This window comes from Polypterus senegalus, chromosome 3 (genome assembly GCF_016835505.1).
Source record: "Polypterus senegalus isolate Bchr_013 chromosome 3, ASM1683550v1, whole genome shotgun sequence".
In the NCBI taxonomy this organism is placed as follows: Eukaryota; Metazoa; Chordata; class Cladistia; order Polypteriformes; family Polypteridae; genus Polypterus; species Polypterus senegalus.
Genome location: NC_053156.1, coordinates 93,869,146 through 93,886,593, shown reverse-complemented (window position 1 = coordinate 93,886,593; position 17,448 = coordinate 93,869,146). Strand labels below are relative to the sequence as shown.

The following is a 17,448-nucleotide window of genomic DNA, read 5'->3' as shown; positions in this document are numbered from 1 at the left end:
TGATCGGGCACTAGGGGTGTCAGCCATGCCTCAGTAAAATACAGAATGTTGCAGTCCCTCATGTCTCATTGGAAAGTCACATTTGCTCTGAGATTGTACAGCTCGCAAGCAGAATGCTGGGCAGTTGAATGCGATAGACTTGTTTTCTCAGTCTCTTTCGGACTGTGGCACGGGTCCCCCAGTGTTCCATTGTTCCTTGTTGCGCGGCCTTGCCCCTGCATTCTGTGTTCTGTTCTCAGCCAGCCACGATGGATTGAATTTAAAAGTTCAGAAGCCAAGTGTGAAACTTGACTCCCAATGTCCTGAAACATTGTGCTGTCATAAACTACTAAACCCATTGTTGTATTGGCATGAATGACAGTAAAAAGTAAATAAAATATTAAATAAAAACACACCCTACTCGGAGTGATCAGGAAGGTGTCTGGATGGAGCCATGCCATCAGCCAGGAAGAGCTGTGCCATCATTTCGTTTAATGTGGGAGCTCCTTTTTGTGGAACCTGGTTCAGCTGCACCATTTGCAATTTTGCACTTTATGGTCCATGGTAAATCTGGCAATGGAACATTTCTGTGGTATCCTAAGCACATGATTCTTTTGCTGAATGGTTATTCCAGCCCTGAATGACCCTGTAAACTTATAATGGAAATTGGTGTAACTACATGCTGCATCAATGTCTGGTATAATTTATCCAAAAAGCAAACACTAAAGAAACAATCTAAGTTTTACAGAAAGTAATGAAAATAATCAGCATTTTAGAAAAAAAAATGGTAGACTTAAACTGCCTTCCAGCATTTGAAGAAGTGTCTGAGCACTTCTTAACTTTGAAACAGTAATAGGAAATCATTATTGCTATTGCATCAACTCAATTTCCCCTAGCACACATCAAAAAATTACAACTTGCAAGCACCTTACCAAAGCAAATTCAGATCATGATCAAAAATATAAAACTACACCAAATCTTTAAGTAAATGGTCTTCACACTTTGATTTTTTTTTAATATCAAGTTCAAAATAGAATGATGTAGATGAAGGTACATTTTCAAAAGTCACTTCATAATTTATTTTCTCGGTATGGTCTTCTTCAGTTGTGTATCCTCATTGCTTTAATGCGGAGGCCTTAAGTTTTTTTGTTTTTTTTTTAATGGGAATGGATTGATTATGTCCTCCCGACTCTAGCTCTGTCTAATGGCGCTCTTCACCTTTCTCTCTCAATCCTTAATCTGAGTCTGTTCTCTTCTCTTAATTCCTTTATAAGCAGAAATGTCTCAGTTTGTATGCATTTGAGTTATGCACTTAATAATTCACAGGCACAGTATGACTCAAATAAGAATTTAGAATATTATACAGGAACTACACAGATTCATTATCTGTCCCCACTTTGTCCTGTTTAGGGTCTCAGTGACCGGAGATGTTTGAGAAAAAAAAGAACTTTGAAAAAATATAAAGTCATTGATTTGCCCCTAGGTGACATTTGCAAATGGTTTAGTTTATTGGAAAATTTTGCTGAATACATTTACAGTATCTTATTTACACTAGCATTCTATTTGTTCAAAACACAGTATGGTGAATATAAGGAACATGGGCTTGTCTAACAGCTTTTGTGTCTCCTTCGTAACTTGTTGGCATACTTTTCTAGATTCCTGTGTGTAGGTGTGTTAGCCTTTTCAGCATTATTAGTGAGTATCACTGATAATTTTGTACCATGGAGGCGTATGCTGTCACGTATACTTTTTATGTAAGACTCCGGATTATTGCAGTCATTCTTAAACAATATTATATAACATTTAGGCATAAGATGGCAGCAAATAACTGCGTAATTGGAAGCCAAAATAGCTGCTACTTGGATAGCTGGTTGATACACACCTGTAGTTTTTATATAGATAGGAATAAAACTAACCCATACAAATAAATAGACCAGCATGCTGAATGTAATGAAGCTCGACTCTTTGTACCTGCGTGGCAGCTTCCGGCTTTTATAAGCAAGAAGGAAACATATCAAAGCCAAAAATCCAATGTAGCCCAGCATGATACCGAATGCTTCTGATGAGCCCTGATCGCACTGAATTAAAATGCTTTTGTCAGAATATTTTATTTGAACTGATGGTGACCTCATTGTTAACCACATGCAGCAGAGAAAGCCCTGCAGTCCAGTGAAAAATGTTATAATAAAATAAGGTTTAAACAGTTTCTTTCCATTTTCAAATTTCCACTTGAATGCAAGGAATATTCTTAGGGACTTAACCAAGATACATGAAACACAAAGGGCAAAGCTGATTCCATATAAGGGCTGTTGGATGTTGCAGCTGTAAAAACTGGGATATCCAAAAAAGCAAAATACACTACCAAAACTAAGCATGAGGGATACCACTATAATGTAGCTCATGTCTCCCCCTGCTACTTTGACGGCAGGTGTTTTAAAATGCAGTGTAAATACCACAGTTGTAAACAGCAGTGCCAAAAAACCAAGGGCTGTGAATGACAGCAAAACAATGGAAAATCCATCATCCCAACGTAGATACTCAATTGTCTTGTTCTTACAAAGTGCACTTCCAATTTCTGACCACTGGTAAGTTTGACATGGCGTGCACTTTTGCATATCTGTGAAAAAAAACAATGTGATATATAAGCATCAGTGATATAACTTTGATATAATGACAGATTTTATTTCTATGTCAATCACTCAAAAAGTAAGTAACCTGCTATTAATAAAACTTTATTCAGATGAAGTCTCAGATTTTTGTCCACCTTAAAAGCATCTCAATAATTCATTAAAAGAAGTTGTGATCAGTTCCAATCACCAGAATAACTCTACTGCTCACTGAAAGCCAGGACTTTCTTGGAATGTTAGTAGTTTCTGTCATTATGCATTCACTCCCCTGTTTCATAACCTTTGATTCATCTCTGTCTCCACAAATCTCTAGAGGCCACCAGCTAGCCTAAATTATGTTTATTGATAAACAATGTACTATTCCTTTTTTATTAAAAAAGAGAGTCAGATTTTTTTCTAACTTTAAGTAGGGTTAAGCATCATTTTCCTATTTAACTGTGCCATGTGGGTTAGGATTCTTTTAACTGGTCAAGCTGAAGGCAGTGTGATAGCAATGTAGTGTACCATGAGTTAAATTGTCACAGGCACAGTTTCATCCAGTATTATCAGAAATAGTGCTGTGACTGGATTAGGGAATATTGTGATTCCAAGATTGGATTCTCACAAAATAAATTAGGATTTTGTATGAATGGAGGATGAGCAGGAAACAGTCCCAACACTTGTCTCCCAGTGATGCAGGTACTTTGAAATGATCTTGACCGGAGTACATTTTGAATAAGCTGACTTTAGAAAGATGTATAAAATGTGCAATTTCGAGCTGAATCAGACGGTGTGTTACACAAATTGATGAAAAGTATATTTGATTAAGGGCTGATTTACAATTCTAATCTGAAAGTCACATTGCCAGTGTTATCTGAGTTTTATCTAGTAAGGAACTTATTTGGAAACACAAGTATAGTTTGGATATATTATGTTTTAATGGCAGATATATTGTGTATTTTCCATAGTAGATATTAAGATAAAGTTCAAATGCCAAATGTATATGATATTTTAAAGATTATTTATTTTAGGGATGGAACCAATATGTATGAGTGTGCAAATGATCATAACACCTCAGCTTTAAAATTTCTCCAGCATTGGTACCATATTCTAATACAAGGTTGAACCACCAGATTTATACATAATTAGCAATAAGAGGTAGGATGTAGGACAGAATTTCATGTCTGTGGTTTTTTTTTTTTCTTTATGACATCTTGCATATTTATACATTTATTCAAAATCCAATAGTAGAACAGAAAGTTAAGTACTACATGTAACTGTATACATTATCACATTGTTTTATTTATAGGTTGTGTAATATACTCTAGATTACCATTTCTTGCAGTTGCATAGAATGTTGCTGTAAGTTCATATATTCTGTAGATATATTGTGACCAACTGACTGGTTAATTTCATGAGCACCTCCTTCCACAATTCTGTTTAAGATTCAAAGTTACTTGAACTTTTCCTCTCCGGACAGCTACTCATCACTTGCTGAGAAGATAGGGTGGCCTAACCATCCCAGCATATTATGCTATTATGACCCTCATAAGGATAACGGGAGTGAAAATGACAATGAAGCTGACTAGGTATTTTATATTACTGCTGTAACACCAAGGCAAATTACTTTGTTTAATTTATTCATTTTTTGCATTAACTGAAACACATATTTGCTAGTTCCATTGTCTTTTTATCATCTAAGTACCTGACTCTGGGTCAAAAGCACATTATAATATATAAACAATTTTAACAGCTCATTTCTTATTCATTTAATGTTAGAAACTGACTTTGATGCTGGGATTTGAAGTTCTCAAAAGTGATAATTTCAATGATAAAGTGAATAGTAAAACAAGAATGTCTTATGGGCACAAATAGATCAATATTTACATATAATAAAAATGTTATGCTTTTTTATTTTCCTTAAATCTTAAAAATTCTTGGTAATAATTTTGACAATGCATTTAAAAATCCCTCGAAGTGCTGCATTACCAGGACAGTTCTTAGGATGGCACTGGAGACCACATTACATATTAGCTAGCTAAAACCAGTGTGAGTTGTCATATATTTAATGAAATGGCTTTATTCATAAGTGGGGTCCTACCTGCAAACAGTGTTTCTGAGGAGCACATTTAGTATCAGTCTATTATTACTCATTTAGGAGATGTCTAACCCAATGCAATTAAAAAATAGTATGTATATAGAAATTCTATAAACGTTTAATGTAAGAACTTGATGCACATGTTTTTGACACTATTCTTACTGAATTAGTCTTAATATGTTAAAATATTAAGGAATGATTATTTAAGTTAGCAATTCTTTATTAGTCAATCTTGCATTGTTTGAGACATTTCGCATCATCAGTGGGTGCAAAGTTTTTGGCAGGCTCTAGGTTATGTAACAATTCTCTTTTTGATTTTTTTTTTTTTAAATCATATAGTAATGTACAAAAAATTCTCCCTGAAAAACCAGATGACCGAAAAGGAAGAGACAGCCACTAAGGAAGCAACCTATTGACATCCATAAACTGCAGAAAATCTCTCCTCCAAAAGGCGACCATGATCGGAGCACTGCAAAAGATGCTAGTGTGTGCTTCTTTAATGCAAATACTCATTTGTTTGTGTGGAAGAGATATGCTTTTCTGTGACCAGGTTATGCAAAGATATGAATGACAGAAACAGTTCATGACACCTTAATCAAAACAAGTTTATTCATGTTTATGAGTGTGGTTCTGTCACATTTTAAGAAAGTGACATTGGTTTTGACATTGCTGCTTTGGGAAGGAAAGCAGTTGACTTTGTTTGTACAGGTGAATATGTAATGCCTTCTTAAATATTACCATTTCCCTTATTTTTATACTAACTATAGCTAAAAACATGGACTTAGATGTTCTGGCATTTCTGGATGCTGGAAACATGTGTGATGATCATGGATTAGTATCATTTTCAGTAGTCATGAAAAAGGAGTATGGTGTGAAAGAAGAATCAAAGTGTGGGTTAACAGTAATGTTTCTAAGATGGTGGTAAAACCAGCAGTGATCTATGGAGCTGAGACATGGGAAGTAAAGTGAGAACATCAGAAGAATGTGGGTGGTGTCAGATATGAGACTGCTGAGTTGGATGTGTAGAGTTGCAAAGAATGACAGGATAAGAAATGAGACAATCAGATGAGATATAGCTAAAAATGTACAGCAAAGTAGGTTGGAGCAGTATGAACATATGATGCAGAGATACCATTAATATGTGGGCAAAACAGTGACGGAAATGGAAGTACAGGGAGCACAAGAAATTGTGGAAAGCTGAATAGCAGGTGGATAGATAAAGTAAAGGAAGATTTGACAGTAAAGGGTCTGACTGAAGAGTGAACTGTATGGAGAGAGTTGGTTGAACACATCTACCCCACACAGAAGTGAGAAAAGATGAAGATAAAAAAGATGAATGCATATGTGTTTTTGTTACCAGTTCTGCTATAATGATCTGTAGCCCCACTGCAACCATGAATTAAGTTGAGTGGTTTCAGAAAAAAAAAAACAGATGCATTTGAATCATTCTATTAATATACTTGTAATAGCTTTAATTGAATGTACTATGTATGTGACTTCTAATTGAGAAGGATATGTTTGAGTTACATGAAGTACCGTTTCTATGTCAAATGCCATGCAAACTCCACTGTGCCGGGCAGTGAGCAGATGGCCCACTAGAAGATGTTGGACCCTCAGGCCACCCTCATGAAGTCTGTTTCTGATTGTTTGGTTATAGATATTCACACCAGTGGCCTGCTGGAGTTCATTTTGTAGGGCTCTGGCAGTGCTCATCCTGTTCCTCCTTGCCCAAAGGAGCAGGTACTGGTCCTGCTGATGGGTTAAGGACCTTCTACGACCCTGTACAGCTCTCCTAGAGTAACTGCTTGTCTCCTGGAATTTCCTTCATGCCCTTGAAGGGAGACACTGCAAACCTTTTGGCAATGACACATTGATTTGCCATCCTGGGCAAGTTGGACTACCTGTGCAACCTCTGTAGGGTACAGGTATCACCTCATGTTGCCAGTAGTGACACTGACCGTAGCAAAATGTACAACTAGTGAAAAAACAGTCAGAAAAGATGAGGGAAAAATGTCAGTGGCCTCCACCTGTTAAACCATTCCCGTTTTGAGGGTCGTCTCAGTGTTGCCCCTCTAGTGCATCTGTTGTTAATTTCATTAATACCAAAGCAGCTGAAACTGATTAACAACCCCCTCTTCCACTTAACTGACCAGATCAATATCCCAGAATTTTCATTGACTTGATATACTCTGATTATAAAGTGTTCCTTTAATTTGTTTGAGCAGTATATTTCATATGCAAATTGCTAGTGTTACATTAACACTTATGAGGCCAAAGTAACACTTCAAAGTGTACATATGAAAACAGTTCACCCATATATACACATAAATGTTAACTTAATTCTGCAGACTTAGATATGATATTCCTTGATTTGTTAGACATAGGATTTATGTCATTCAGATGTTTGGTCAATTCTCAGCACTTGCAGCTACCTATTCATTGGGGTTTTAAAATGACCAGGTATGATTTTTTTTCTTCTTGGCTTTTAGCATTGAGTATTTAGTAGTCAATGCACAATGTTCAGACTCTGTAATGGAGGATAGCTATTTGTACAATGGTGGCATTAGCACTGTTTTGAAGAGTATATTTACAGTTGGTGGTAACATATAAAAAACATTGCTGGTTGGTTTATTACTACTTCAGCAGGATGTTCACTTTTGCACATGGTATTTTAATTCATGCAAAGGCACTTTTTAAATAACGACATAATCCACATCATATGAAGCTAACATTCCTTTTTGACAGAAATATTCTTATTGTCAATTAACTTTGTATTATGTAAACTGACACCACTTATTCTTCCTTTATCTCTTCTTAAATATTGTTTATACAGCTATCAACAAAGCCAGAATACAAAAGCAAAGGTAACTAAATGGAAGTTCCCAAAGTAGACACAACACATTAGTCCCTTCTACTCCCAAAATCAAGTTAGAATGTCAATGCAGTAATTTTACAAATTAGTTCCAGTCAACCTACAAGATTGTGTCCATACTAAACATTACTTGAAAACAAATCATTAATTGAGTCTTGAACCCATAGGACTGAAACCTATGTTAACAAAATAGAACACAAGGCACGAATGAACCCTGGATGGAATGCCAGTTAATTGCAAAGCAGAGCATACACTCACATTGGTCCTACAGTAATTAAAGTTACATATTTATGCTGCACTATTGTCTTTTGGAGGTGTGGAACAAATTGCCAAAAGACATCTCATTGAAACATGGCAAGACACGCAAACTAAATACAGATGATTACAAGGTAGAGATCTGACTTAAGGACAATGAGGCAGAAGCTCTAACCACTGTATCACTTTGTTGACCATAAATAATTAGATACCTAAATACTCTGTATTTTATTAAAATAAACATAGCAATGAAGCAAATATATAATAAATTTGGACATCACAAATTGTAACTCAAAACATATGAATAGAATGTTGACACAGAAATGAGTTCAATAGAAATCCACTGCCCATTCTTGTGGGATTTTGAAGAAACAATAATATTGATTTCATATTAATAACTGACAGACTGCTGGAAATTATTTTTTTTCAAAAACATAACATAAAACAGAAACATAAAATAAATGTAATGTTAGATAATGGTACACAGGGCTTATCACTACTACCTCAGAGCTCTTGGAAGACAGAGTTTAAATGCTAGCCTAGTTGCTGTCTGTGTGGAGTTTGCATGCTTCCCCATGTCTGTATGTTTCTTATTGTCTAGTAACCTATGTGATTGGGGCCTGCAAAAGAACGGTGTTCCTTCAGTTATAACATTAATTAAGTGGATTAAGGAAAATTGTCTGTTTTACTGGCAACTTAATTACTGTATGGTTAGTAACATTTTAAAGATTTCCTACCTCCTACTTGTTTTTAAAAAAGTGCATTGTTTGATTTAATATCTGAAAACAGTCAGTATAGCCAAAGGTACTATTAATATTGCATATGATTTTTAATGAAAGGTGACATTTTACGGTTAACATTCATATTACGGCACTTGAAATCTAGAGCACTGGTAAGGTAAATGGCATGCTTGGAATCAATCAATCAGCAGTAAGTTTGGTCTGCCAATCTTGTGATTTGCAGCTCGGTGCCATAGTGCCTAGACAACACTAAGTCAATATTGGCACAATCAGTTATTAGTATACGACAACTTGCAGCTCAGGTTATTATGCTTTCCATGCTGTTATTGTCACAGTAACATCTGAATGCAGTCCAAACCCTTTAATCAATAACCTTCAGTGCTTATTGAAAAATAAACTATTAGAGGGCTTCTGCTGCTGTTTTTGACATAGATGTTTCAAACCAAGGCATGCAGCATTTATAGGATTATGAACAGTGTGAAGCCGGAAGCCATACCATTCAAATAATGTAGCTGAAAGTTGAAAGAGTTAATGCAAGGTCCACACTACCATGGGTGGAAGAGTTTCACATTTATGCACGGGGGCAGATGAACCATAAAAATTGCATTTTTACAGTTACAACCATACTGCCACATACTAGCAAAATATCCCAAGTCACATATCATAAACTGTTTGCAACATAATGTTAAATATAACCTAAATCTCACTTACAATAACACGTTTAAAAATTAAAAATTCTAAAAATGTATACAGGTTCTGATAGTGATATTGAAATGACAGAAGAGGTTGTTTGTTTTCCTGTTTAGTGTACTTGTAGCAAAATAAACACTTTCCTATTATTAAACCAGTTAGAAAGAAAATGTATCAGGTCTTCTGGGATTGGGTTACCTTTTTTGAAAGACATGCAAGTTAGATTAATTATTGATGATAAATTAGGTCCTGAAGTGTTGTTGTTTGTGTGTGTGAATGTGCTTCTGTATGTATATGTTGTGACGACAAGGGTGCACCAGAAAGCCCAAATCACAGACACAGCAGTACAGCAAACATTGATGGCATAAAATAAAGAATATTTATTCGCCACAAGCACCTTTTCACAGACCTCTCCAATAATAAGCCACAATTGTGCAGGACAGATTAATTCTTTCTCCTTCTACCTTCCATTGAGTGTTGCCCAATGCCTCCTGAATCAACTACAGGAGAAATGCTTCCGGTGCCATGCCATGTTTCCTGGGGAGCACTTCTGTGCCATAAGGAAAGTATTGAGGTCCTCCCTCGACAGCACCCTCTCTCGCAATCCCAGGGACCCCAACAGTGCTGCACTTTCAGACTCCATCTCCCAAGCACCTCTGCGGGTGTCCCAGCTGGGTTCCCAAACAAGGACCACTGCCATCTGGCATATGGGGATGGAACCACTCCTAACTCTCAGCTTCTGCTGTGCCCTCCGTTAACTTAAACTGGCCAGGTACAAAATTATTTATTTCTTCCTCTGGCCAATCCATTTCCATCATCGAACTGGCCTCCCGTCTGGGTAATGCACTTCTTACTGTCTCATCTGGGATTCGTGCTCTCTTCCTACAATATATACAGTATACACACATATAATATATACCTTATACTAATGTGTGAAATATTCTGTGGTATTTTTGAGGAGCTCTGTTAACTGGACACTAAAATTACTTAGGATATTTATAGTTTAAGTAGATATATTTCATTATACACTGATACTAAGTCCGCAAATAAAAACCATGCCAACATCATATGGAAAAAAACCCTTTTTTTGACATATACATTACATTCACTTAGATGCTATCTCTCAAAAACTGCTACATCTTTCCTGCAATTGCTTCCCTCTGATTGCCAATTCCATTTAAAATATTCATCAGTCTCCTGTCAGCTCCTGTGTACTCCTGCTTATTGCTGGGAATTGAAGTCCTCTAAGTAGTACTGCCACAAGTACATCCCGATAACAGACTTGTCTGGTCAACAATAATTTACTGCAATACTGCACAGTAAAAGCCTAATGAGACCAATGATTTCACTTGTCCATTTTTACAATTCAGATGAAATACCTCTATAACTTATTCACACTGGAACAAGCTTTGGTCTGTCAGGCAAATTCAATATTAAACAACAAGCCTCATAAAAATTCTTATTTATTGTATTTGTTAATGAAAGTCTACAGCCATTTACAGGCATCATTAGCCATGGCTAAAGGTGCTCTAAGACCATGCATTATGGAGCAGCATTAGTTATGATGGCCTATGTTTTTCTCATGTTTTCTATCATTTTCTATCTTTTGTCACTGTCTCTAAAAAAGGTAAACCTAAAGTGCATAATTTATTTGCCACTTCTGCTAATATTCAGCCTGTGAATAATTAGATCATTTTGCCATTGTCTTGTGCTCTTTGCCATGTTTTATTAGAGAGGTGATGCTATAGAATATATTGTCACACACGTGCACATGGGAGGCAGTTTAAGGGCCTTAATGAGGATGATTCCATGCCAGACCAAGGGGTGGCAGGGTGTATTGACCCTTTCTCTCTTTTCATTGCTGACCGATTCCGGGAAATTCTGCCTGGTTGTGACAATACCACTTCCGTTTCCGGCCCTAATGACGTCACTTCCGTTTCTGGCCCTAACAACGCAACTTCCAGTTCCAGGCTTAACAATGTCACTTCCAGTTCCAGCTCTGATGACTTTACTTCCTGTCCTCTCCTTTAAAACGACCATCTTTGCCTCATCAAGACAATTCTGTTCTGGATTCAAATCTGTACTCAAATCTACCCAACAATTTGCTCTTTTGCAGCCAGGAAACAATATACAGGTGGCTGCTCCAACTCTTTTTGTGGCTTACTTTGACAATATGTAATACCTTATAAAAAATTTTAATTAAACAAATGAAAAACTGCTTAATTTTAAAATTCTTTTGTATCTCTTTTCATTCAATTTTCCTATTCTTTATAGTTGTCTTTTGTTGATTTCCTCTTTGGCAGTAGTAAATTCCAATTCTTAATTTGTGCTTTGTTTCATAACATAAAACTGACCAATCAATTCAAGTTTTGCAGGCCTTGTAATCTAGTCCTTGTGAACAAGTGAACTCTTGTTGTCTTAACTATGTAAATTTAACCATGGAAAAACTGAAGATAAAACACAGGGATAATGCACTTTCTGTGCAAATTACTACTTGATGTCTTGTTTTGTTTTGGTTTTTCTTGTGTTTTAAACTGACGGAAACTGCAAATTCTGTGGCAACAGTTTGATTATGTGGGAGATACTATGTTTGCATAGTCATTTTACTAATTTCACCTTATATCATTATCTAGCTTCGTATCAAAAAGTTAAGCAATGATTTTTTACCAAATGTTTAAAGACATGACATGTATTGCATGTAAAAGAATACTGTAACCCACTATATGGAAACCAGTTAAAAATCATGTTACATTATAATTCCAGCTCCTTTGCATTACTTTTACATTATATAATATTAGTTTGAAAGATATCAAACTAGCTGTCTTGGGCAAATCTTAGTTTTTGTTAATGACCCTAGCTACCATATGAACTTATATAAATTTCCATAGTCATGCACATTTTATTTAAAACAATATTTTAGCATTACAAATTGTACCAAAAAATGCTATTTCAGTTTTTTTAATTTATTAATTTTGTTATTTACACATACCACAACCTCAGGTTTCAGATATAAATGAGCTAGATCAAAAAAAAAATTCTTAATCATCCATTTTGTCCTTACAATTTCACTGCTATACAGTGGCTGTAATATGTGAAGGCTACAGTTTAGGAAGGGCACCTCATACAAATTTATAAAATACATGAAATCACTGTTAATGTTGTCTATGCTCTTTAAAGAAACAGAAAAATCATATCTTCTTATACAGTAAGTCCTGTTATTCATCAATAACATTTTTTTCTTAGTAAAAGCAAAATGCTTTAACCTGTGAATTCTACTGACTAATTATAAATGTAATTTGTATAAATAGACTTGAGATTGTTCTGTTTCTTCTCACATAATCAAACCTAGTTCATTAAAGGTCATTATAGGTCATGTGACAATTGATGAGTTTTTCCATTCAATTTTCAGTCGTAGCCTTCATTTACATAATGTTAGTGAGTCAGAAGAGTCGGATAGAAGTCAGCATCATGCTCCTGTGAAGGTCAATCATGTAATGTGACATTCCTGGTGACTCCCTCTAACTAGTATGTAACTTGCATGGGTTTAATTTTATCTTAACGGTAGTGGCAGGCCAATGAATGCTCATCCAGAAGGACAGTGCATATAACGTAGCAATGAAAGTGTTTTGGACTTCACAAACAGAAGAGAAGGTCATCCACCTTATGTTTTACATTTTACAATCCACAGCAAAGTAGAAAAAGGAAAAACAAAAAAAGTGGCGATTGTGGCTAAATTTGCTGTACCTTTTCTTTGTACAGCACCAACAACATCAGGCAGAATGTTTTTGGCTGTCCAAAATGGGGCGAGCACAACTGTGTCAGATGGTTGGCACAGTCATTAAATTTGACATGCTCATTGATGTTCTGACTTCTGACATGGTCTGGTAACGAGATCAGCAACTACATTCGGCACATCCCCACTCAGAAACATGTCCCCGTTTTGTCCCCAGTTTAAGGTTTCGTCCCCGGTTTCAGCTGGTTCACTTTTTTGAATGTATCGCATCACCACAATAATTTGAACTCGGCGAGCGTGCGCGGTGTTTTGATGGAGGTTATGCTTTACCGCATCCTGCAACTTTGCCGAGAAATCACGTGATAAGCTTTTGCTTTGTGCTCTTTAGTGTTTATAGTCCCTACTCGTGATCTGTAGATTCTAAGAGAGGCATGCCATGCTCTGCCTCAGCCTGTGGCTGTGTCTACACGTGGCTTGCTTCTGGCTGCGAGAGCAGCGTGGCAGCTCTTTTCTTCCACCTGTTGTTTCTGCATTTTGTCGCGGTGATCCCTGTGATTCAACATGAGTGTTAAAAGGAAGTGTCAGTTCAATGATGGGCATCAGCGAGAATTTTCATATTTGCGTCCGAATTTCGGAAGAGAACTGCAGTTTGTCCTTTGTCCACCTCTGCTCAGCCTGCCTACATTTCTGTCTGAGCGTACAAGTGGTGTCATTCCACTAGGGCTGAACACTGGCTTTTACTTTGGCTCTCCTTAACTGCGGCCAGATCCAGAGTATCCTTTCAAGGGTGATCGAGAAGCTTAACCATATCAGTAATATCCGGACACACAGAGAGGGCTTCTAACACCAAGGATAAACAACTGTCAGAGAGGACATCACTGAATGCTGTCTCAACATTTATACTCCATGAAAAGTTTTCTGGTTTATTGAAATTAATGGGCAGACACAAAAAACTTAATTTCAAAAACAACTGCAAAATGATTAGATCTCCAGGTTATTTGCAGAGAGGCCAGGTGTTAGAACTAAGTCCAATGTGTGTCCTCCCTGATGTGTGGAACTTGACACCACCGACAAGAACTGCAGTGTATATCGTGGGGCATTCTTAAAATTCCTAGGGCAACACAGTGATTATATTATCCAGCTCCTAGGCAGGGCATCCAGTTCAAACTCCTCAGCTCAAAAAATGAATAAGTAATTACCATGAAAATGCATATGCTTTAGCCCGTAAGCTGAAGAACAGGGGATCAGATCCAGAAAAAAATTATATCAAATAAAAATTGTCACTCTTCACATGGCCACCTGCTCCCCAACATGCCACCTTGGCACAAAGGTTCAAAAACACATTAGTCCACCAGCCCCATGCCAGAACGGACAGACAACTGAACAAAACCCGAAAGAAAGATGCGATTTGCTCATGGTATGCCAGATCAAACCGAAGTGTCATGAGCAAGCGACTGCTCGCACAAACTCTAACAAAGAGATCTTAACAAAGGGAATGGATCAACTGCAGATAGATCTCCAAACAATCGTAGGTCTCCAGAATGTTCAGGAGAAAAAAGTAGAATCAGAAGGTCCCAATCAGGAACACAAAGAAAGATCCCGCAACAAACACAACAAAAACAAGATTCTACAACAAAAACAAAAAACGGACAGCTGTTCGCCCAACTGTTGACATTGTTGAGCTTAAAATAGTACAACAATCAAACTGGTTTACTGAGATTAATTCAGGCTGAGCAAATTCAGACAGCAAACTTGGAAAATAGTAAAACGTATTATGTTAAGTTGATCATAGGGCACACATTAGTTTTGATTATGATAATTCTGCCAAGTAAGGGGAAGTTAATATTAGTCCAGCCAGCAAGAACTTTTATAACATTCTCCAGAATGCTGATAAATTAGTTCTTTAAACAGTCATGCAATTGTCACACCTAGACATATAAATTGATGTTATAGAATAAAAAGGATGTGTTCAAGTTTAGGCTTTACTGTACCATCATTAACATGGAGTAACATCATCTTTCAAATTGGATCTTAATCCCAGAAATTTTGCAAATCTTATCCTCTATATGCAGCAATGTTTAAGTGGTGAATCTGATTGAGACATAAGCAGCATTGTACAGTACAGAGTACCCGTCGTTAATTTCTTCTATTATAATTTTCCAAATCGCAACCCATTTCTGAAAATGCAAAGTATATGGTTTCACTGTAGCAATGAAAAAAATCTGGCAGACACGGCATATTACATGTCATATATGTAGACTTTATATACTATACCTACTTTTACTATACTTAAAGTGTACTTTATATACTATACTGTGCACTTTATACACTATTGTGCTGATAGGAATCTGTTACTCCTGTACCAGCAGAAAACAAAAAACAACCTCAGGATCTACAGGATTTATGGACTTTAAAGAATACCAAGTCAGCTATGTACACACAAGAAATGCCCACCCAGTGGTAAGCTACCTACAGTCTTAATTTGGAAGCTTTAAGAATGGTCTTAAGTTCAGTTTGAATGTAGAGGGTATTGTATACAAAGGCTAAAAAGTGGATTCATGATAGACTTGTCTATAGAGTGCTGTGTTTATGCAAATGCTTGAAGAATTAAATTATTTATTTCATATGTGGCATGAGATATTCAAGGCTTGATTCTTTTGTTATCAGCAGCAGCTGTATTTTGGCACCCTCGTATGCATTTTTCTCTCCATTTTTTTTCTAATATCATCATTAAATGGTGTTACAATGGTGGTACCCCAACACTTTATTTAACTACTCTCTTTTGCTGTTACAATTTAATTTAGGTGTCAACTATTTAAAGTTTCTTCCTTGCCATGACTTTAGCCCTTAATTGTCCATGTTATGTGGAACCACTCATTTTGTGTTACCTCTGTATGTGTATCATTGTCAGATAATAGCAGCTTTAAAATAAATTGTGGAAAAATAAATAAGTCCAAAAAAAAACCAAAATATTTTAAAAAAGATTAGAAGAAAGCAAAACCTATAGAAAAAGAGTCATCTGGTACTTCAAGTACAGTACATGAATATGTAAGGTAAAAAGATTCATGTTCCTGATAAGAGGGAATGTGGACAGTCTATCAGACTCAAATTTAAAGGGCACAATGTACTATTTAAATACACAATGAATCATCTAGACACATAGTACAGCTGGTTCAGGACCATACTTGAAAAATATTGCTTGCTCCACTAGCATTTACATAAATATGAATTATAGGAGCATACTCACCATCAGAGTCTGAAAAATATCCTGCTGGACATGGAACACATGTGAAACAACAAGAAATTTTGGAAATATTTTTCACAGTTCCAGCTTTGCAGGGTTCAGAACATCTATAATTTGGTGGCTATGGGAACAGCAATGCAAAAAGAATTATATACATTTATTAGAATTATCTATAGTTAAAATATGAGTCTGAAGCAGGCAGATAGACAGATAGAGTGGCATGTAAAAGTATTCAGTCCCCTTGAAAGTCATCAAAATGTTCAGTACAGTATGACAAAAGATTTATACACATGTTTATCTATTTAGTATTTTTAATGTGTACTGTTATGCAGTAACAATACATTTCCAATGTCAAAATAAACCATTTTCTATAGATAGATAGATAGATAGATAGATAGATAGTTAGATAGTCTCACCATTTTATTTTTGGTATTCCAATTGATTTGGGAATGAATCACTGTGACAGTGTTGTTTATAATGCTGTAGTTCCCAACAACTTTCAGAAAGTTGTTGGAATTGCCATTTCTGATGTCCCAGTATAAGAGATCATACCCATTGAGAGAGTCACCTGAACTGTCAAAATATTCACTTTTTTTTAATTGTTCCCACAGCTACAAAAGAGACAAAAATAGTTACTTTAATGAGAGTTATATGCTGCAGTATTTTGTTAACCTGTATCTGTATTTCACAATGACCTTTAATTTCTTTTATTTTATTTATCACATTCTTACACTTAAAACAAAGCATGTCCTGATTTAATGTTTGGACCCTATTAAGTTGTAATTTTTATTTTTTGATAGTATAAGTGGCAAAAGGAAAAAAGCGACTGGTTCATATGTATGCATCACTGATAACTTTTTGGTATGTTATAAACTTACAATATACTAACGGGTACATCACCTCAAAAACAGATCATTGAAGAAATCAGGTGGCATTTTTATTTTATTTCTCGGGTTTGCTTTGTCAATTCATTGTCTATTTACATATTCTTTATGAGAGTGGCACAGAGGTAGCACTGGTGCCTGGCGTAGCAAGGAGAACGGGGTTCATGTCCAGGGTTCTCCCTGCATGGAGTTTGCATGTTCTCCCCATGTCTGCATGGATTTACTCTGGGTGCTCTGGTTACCTCCCACTGTCTTTAGGTGAACTGGTGAAACTAAATTGGCCTGGGTATGTGTGTTTTCACCCTACAAGATGTAAATACTTTCAATAACAGAAACTTTCTGCATAT

General features: G+C 36.2%; 1 protein-coding gene across 1 annotated transcript in view; it reads right to left on the bottom strand.

The window, feature by feature from the left end:
- Window positions 1-1,069: 1,069 nt before the first annotated feature.
- Window positions 1,070-17,448, bottom strand: part of LOC120526585 (G-protein coupled receptor family C group 6 member A-like) — a 32,299-nt gene continuing 15,920 nt past the window's right edge. The window contains exons 4-6 of the mRNA XM_039749746.1: window positions 16,634-16,828; window positions 16,221-16,338; window positions 1,070-2,596 (exon numbers count right to left, since the gene is read on the bottom strand). Coding sequence (XP_039605680.1) covers window positions 1,587-2,596; window positions 16,221-16,338; window positions 16,634-16,828 — 1,323 coding nt within the window. The 3' untranslated portion in view covers window positions 1,070-1,586. The remainder of the gene's footprint in view (window positions 2,597-16,220; window positions 16,339-16,633; window positions 16,829-17,448) is intronic.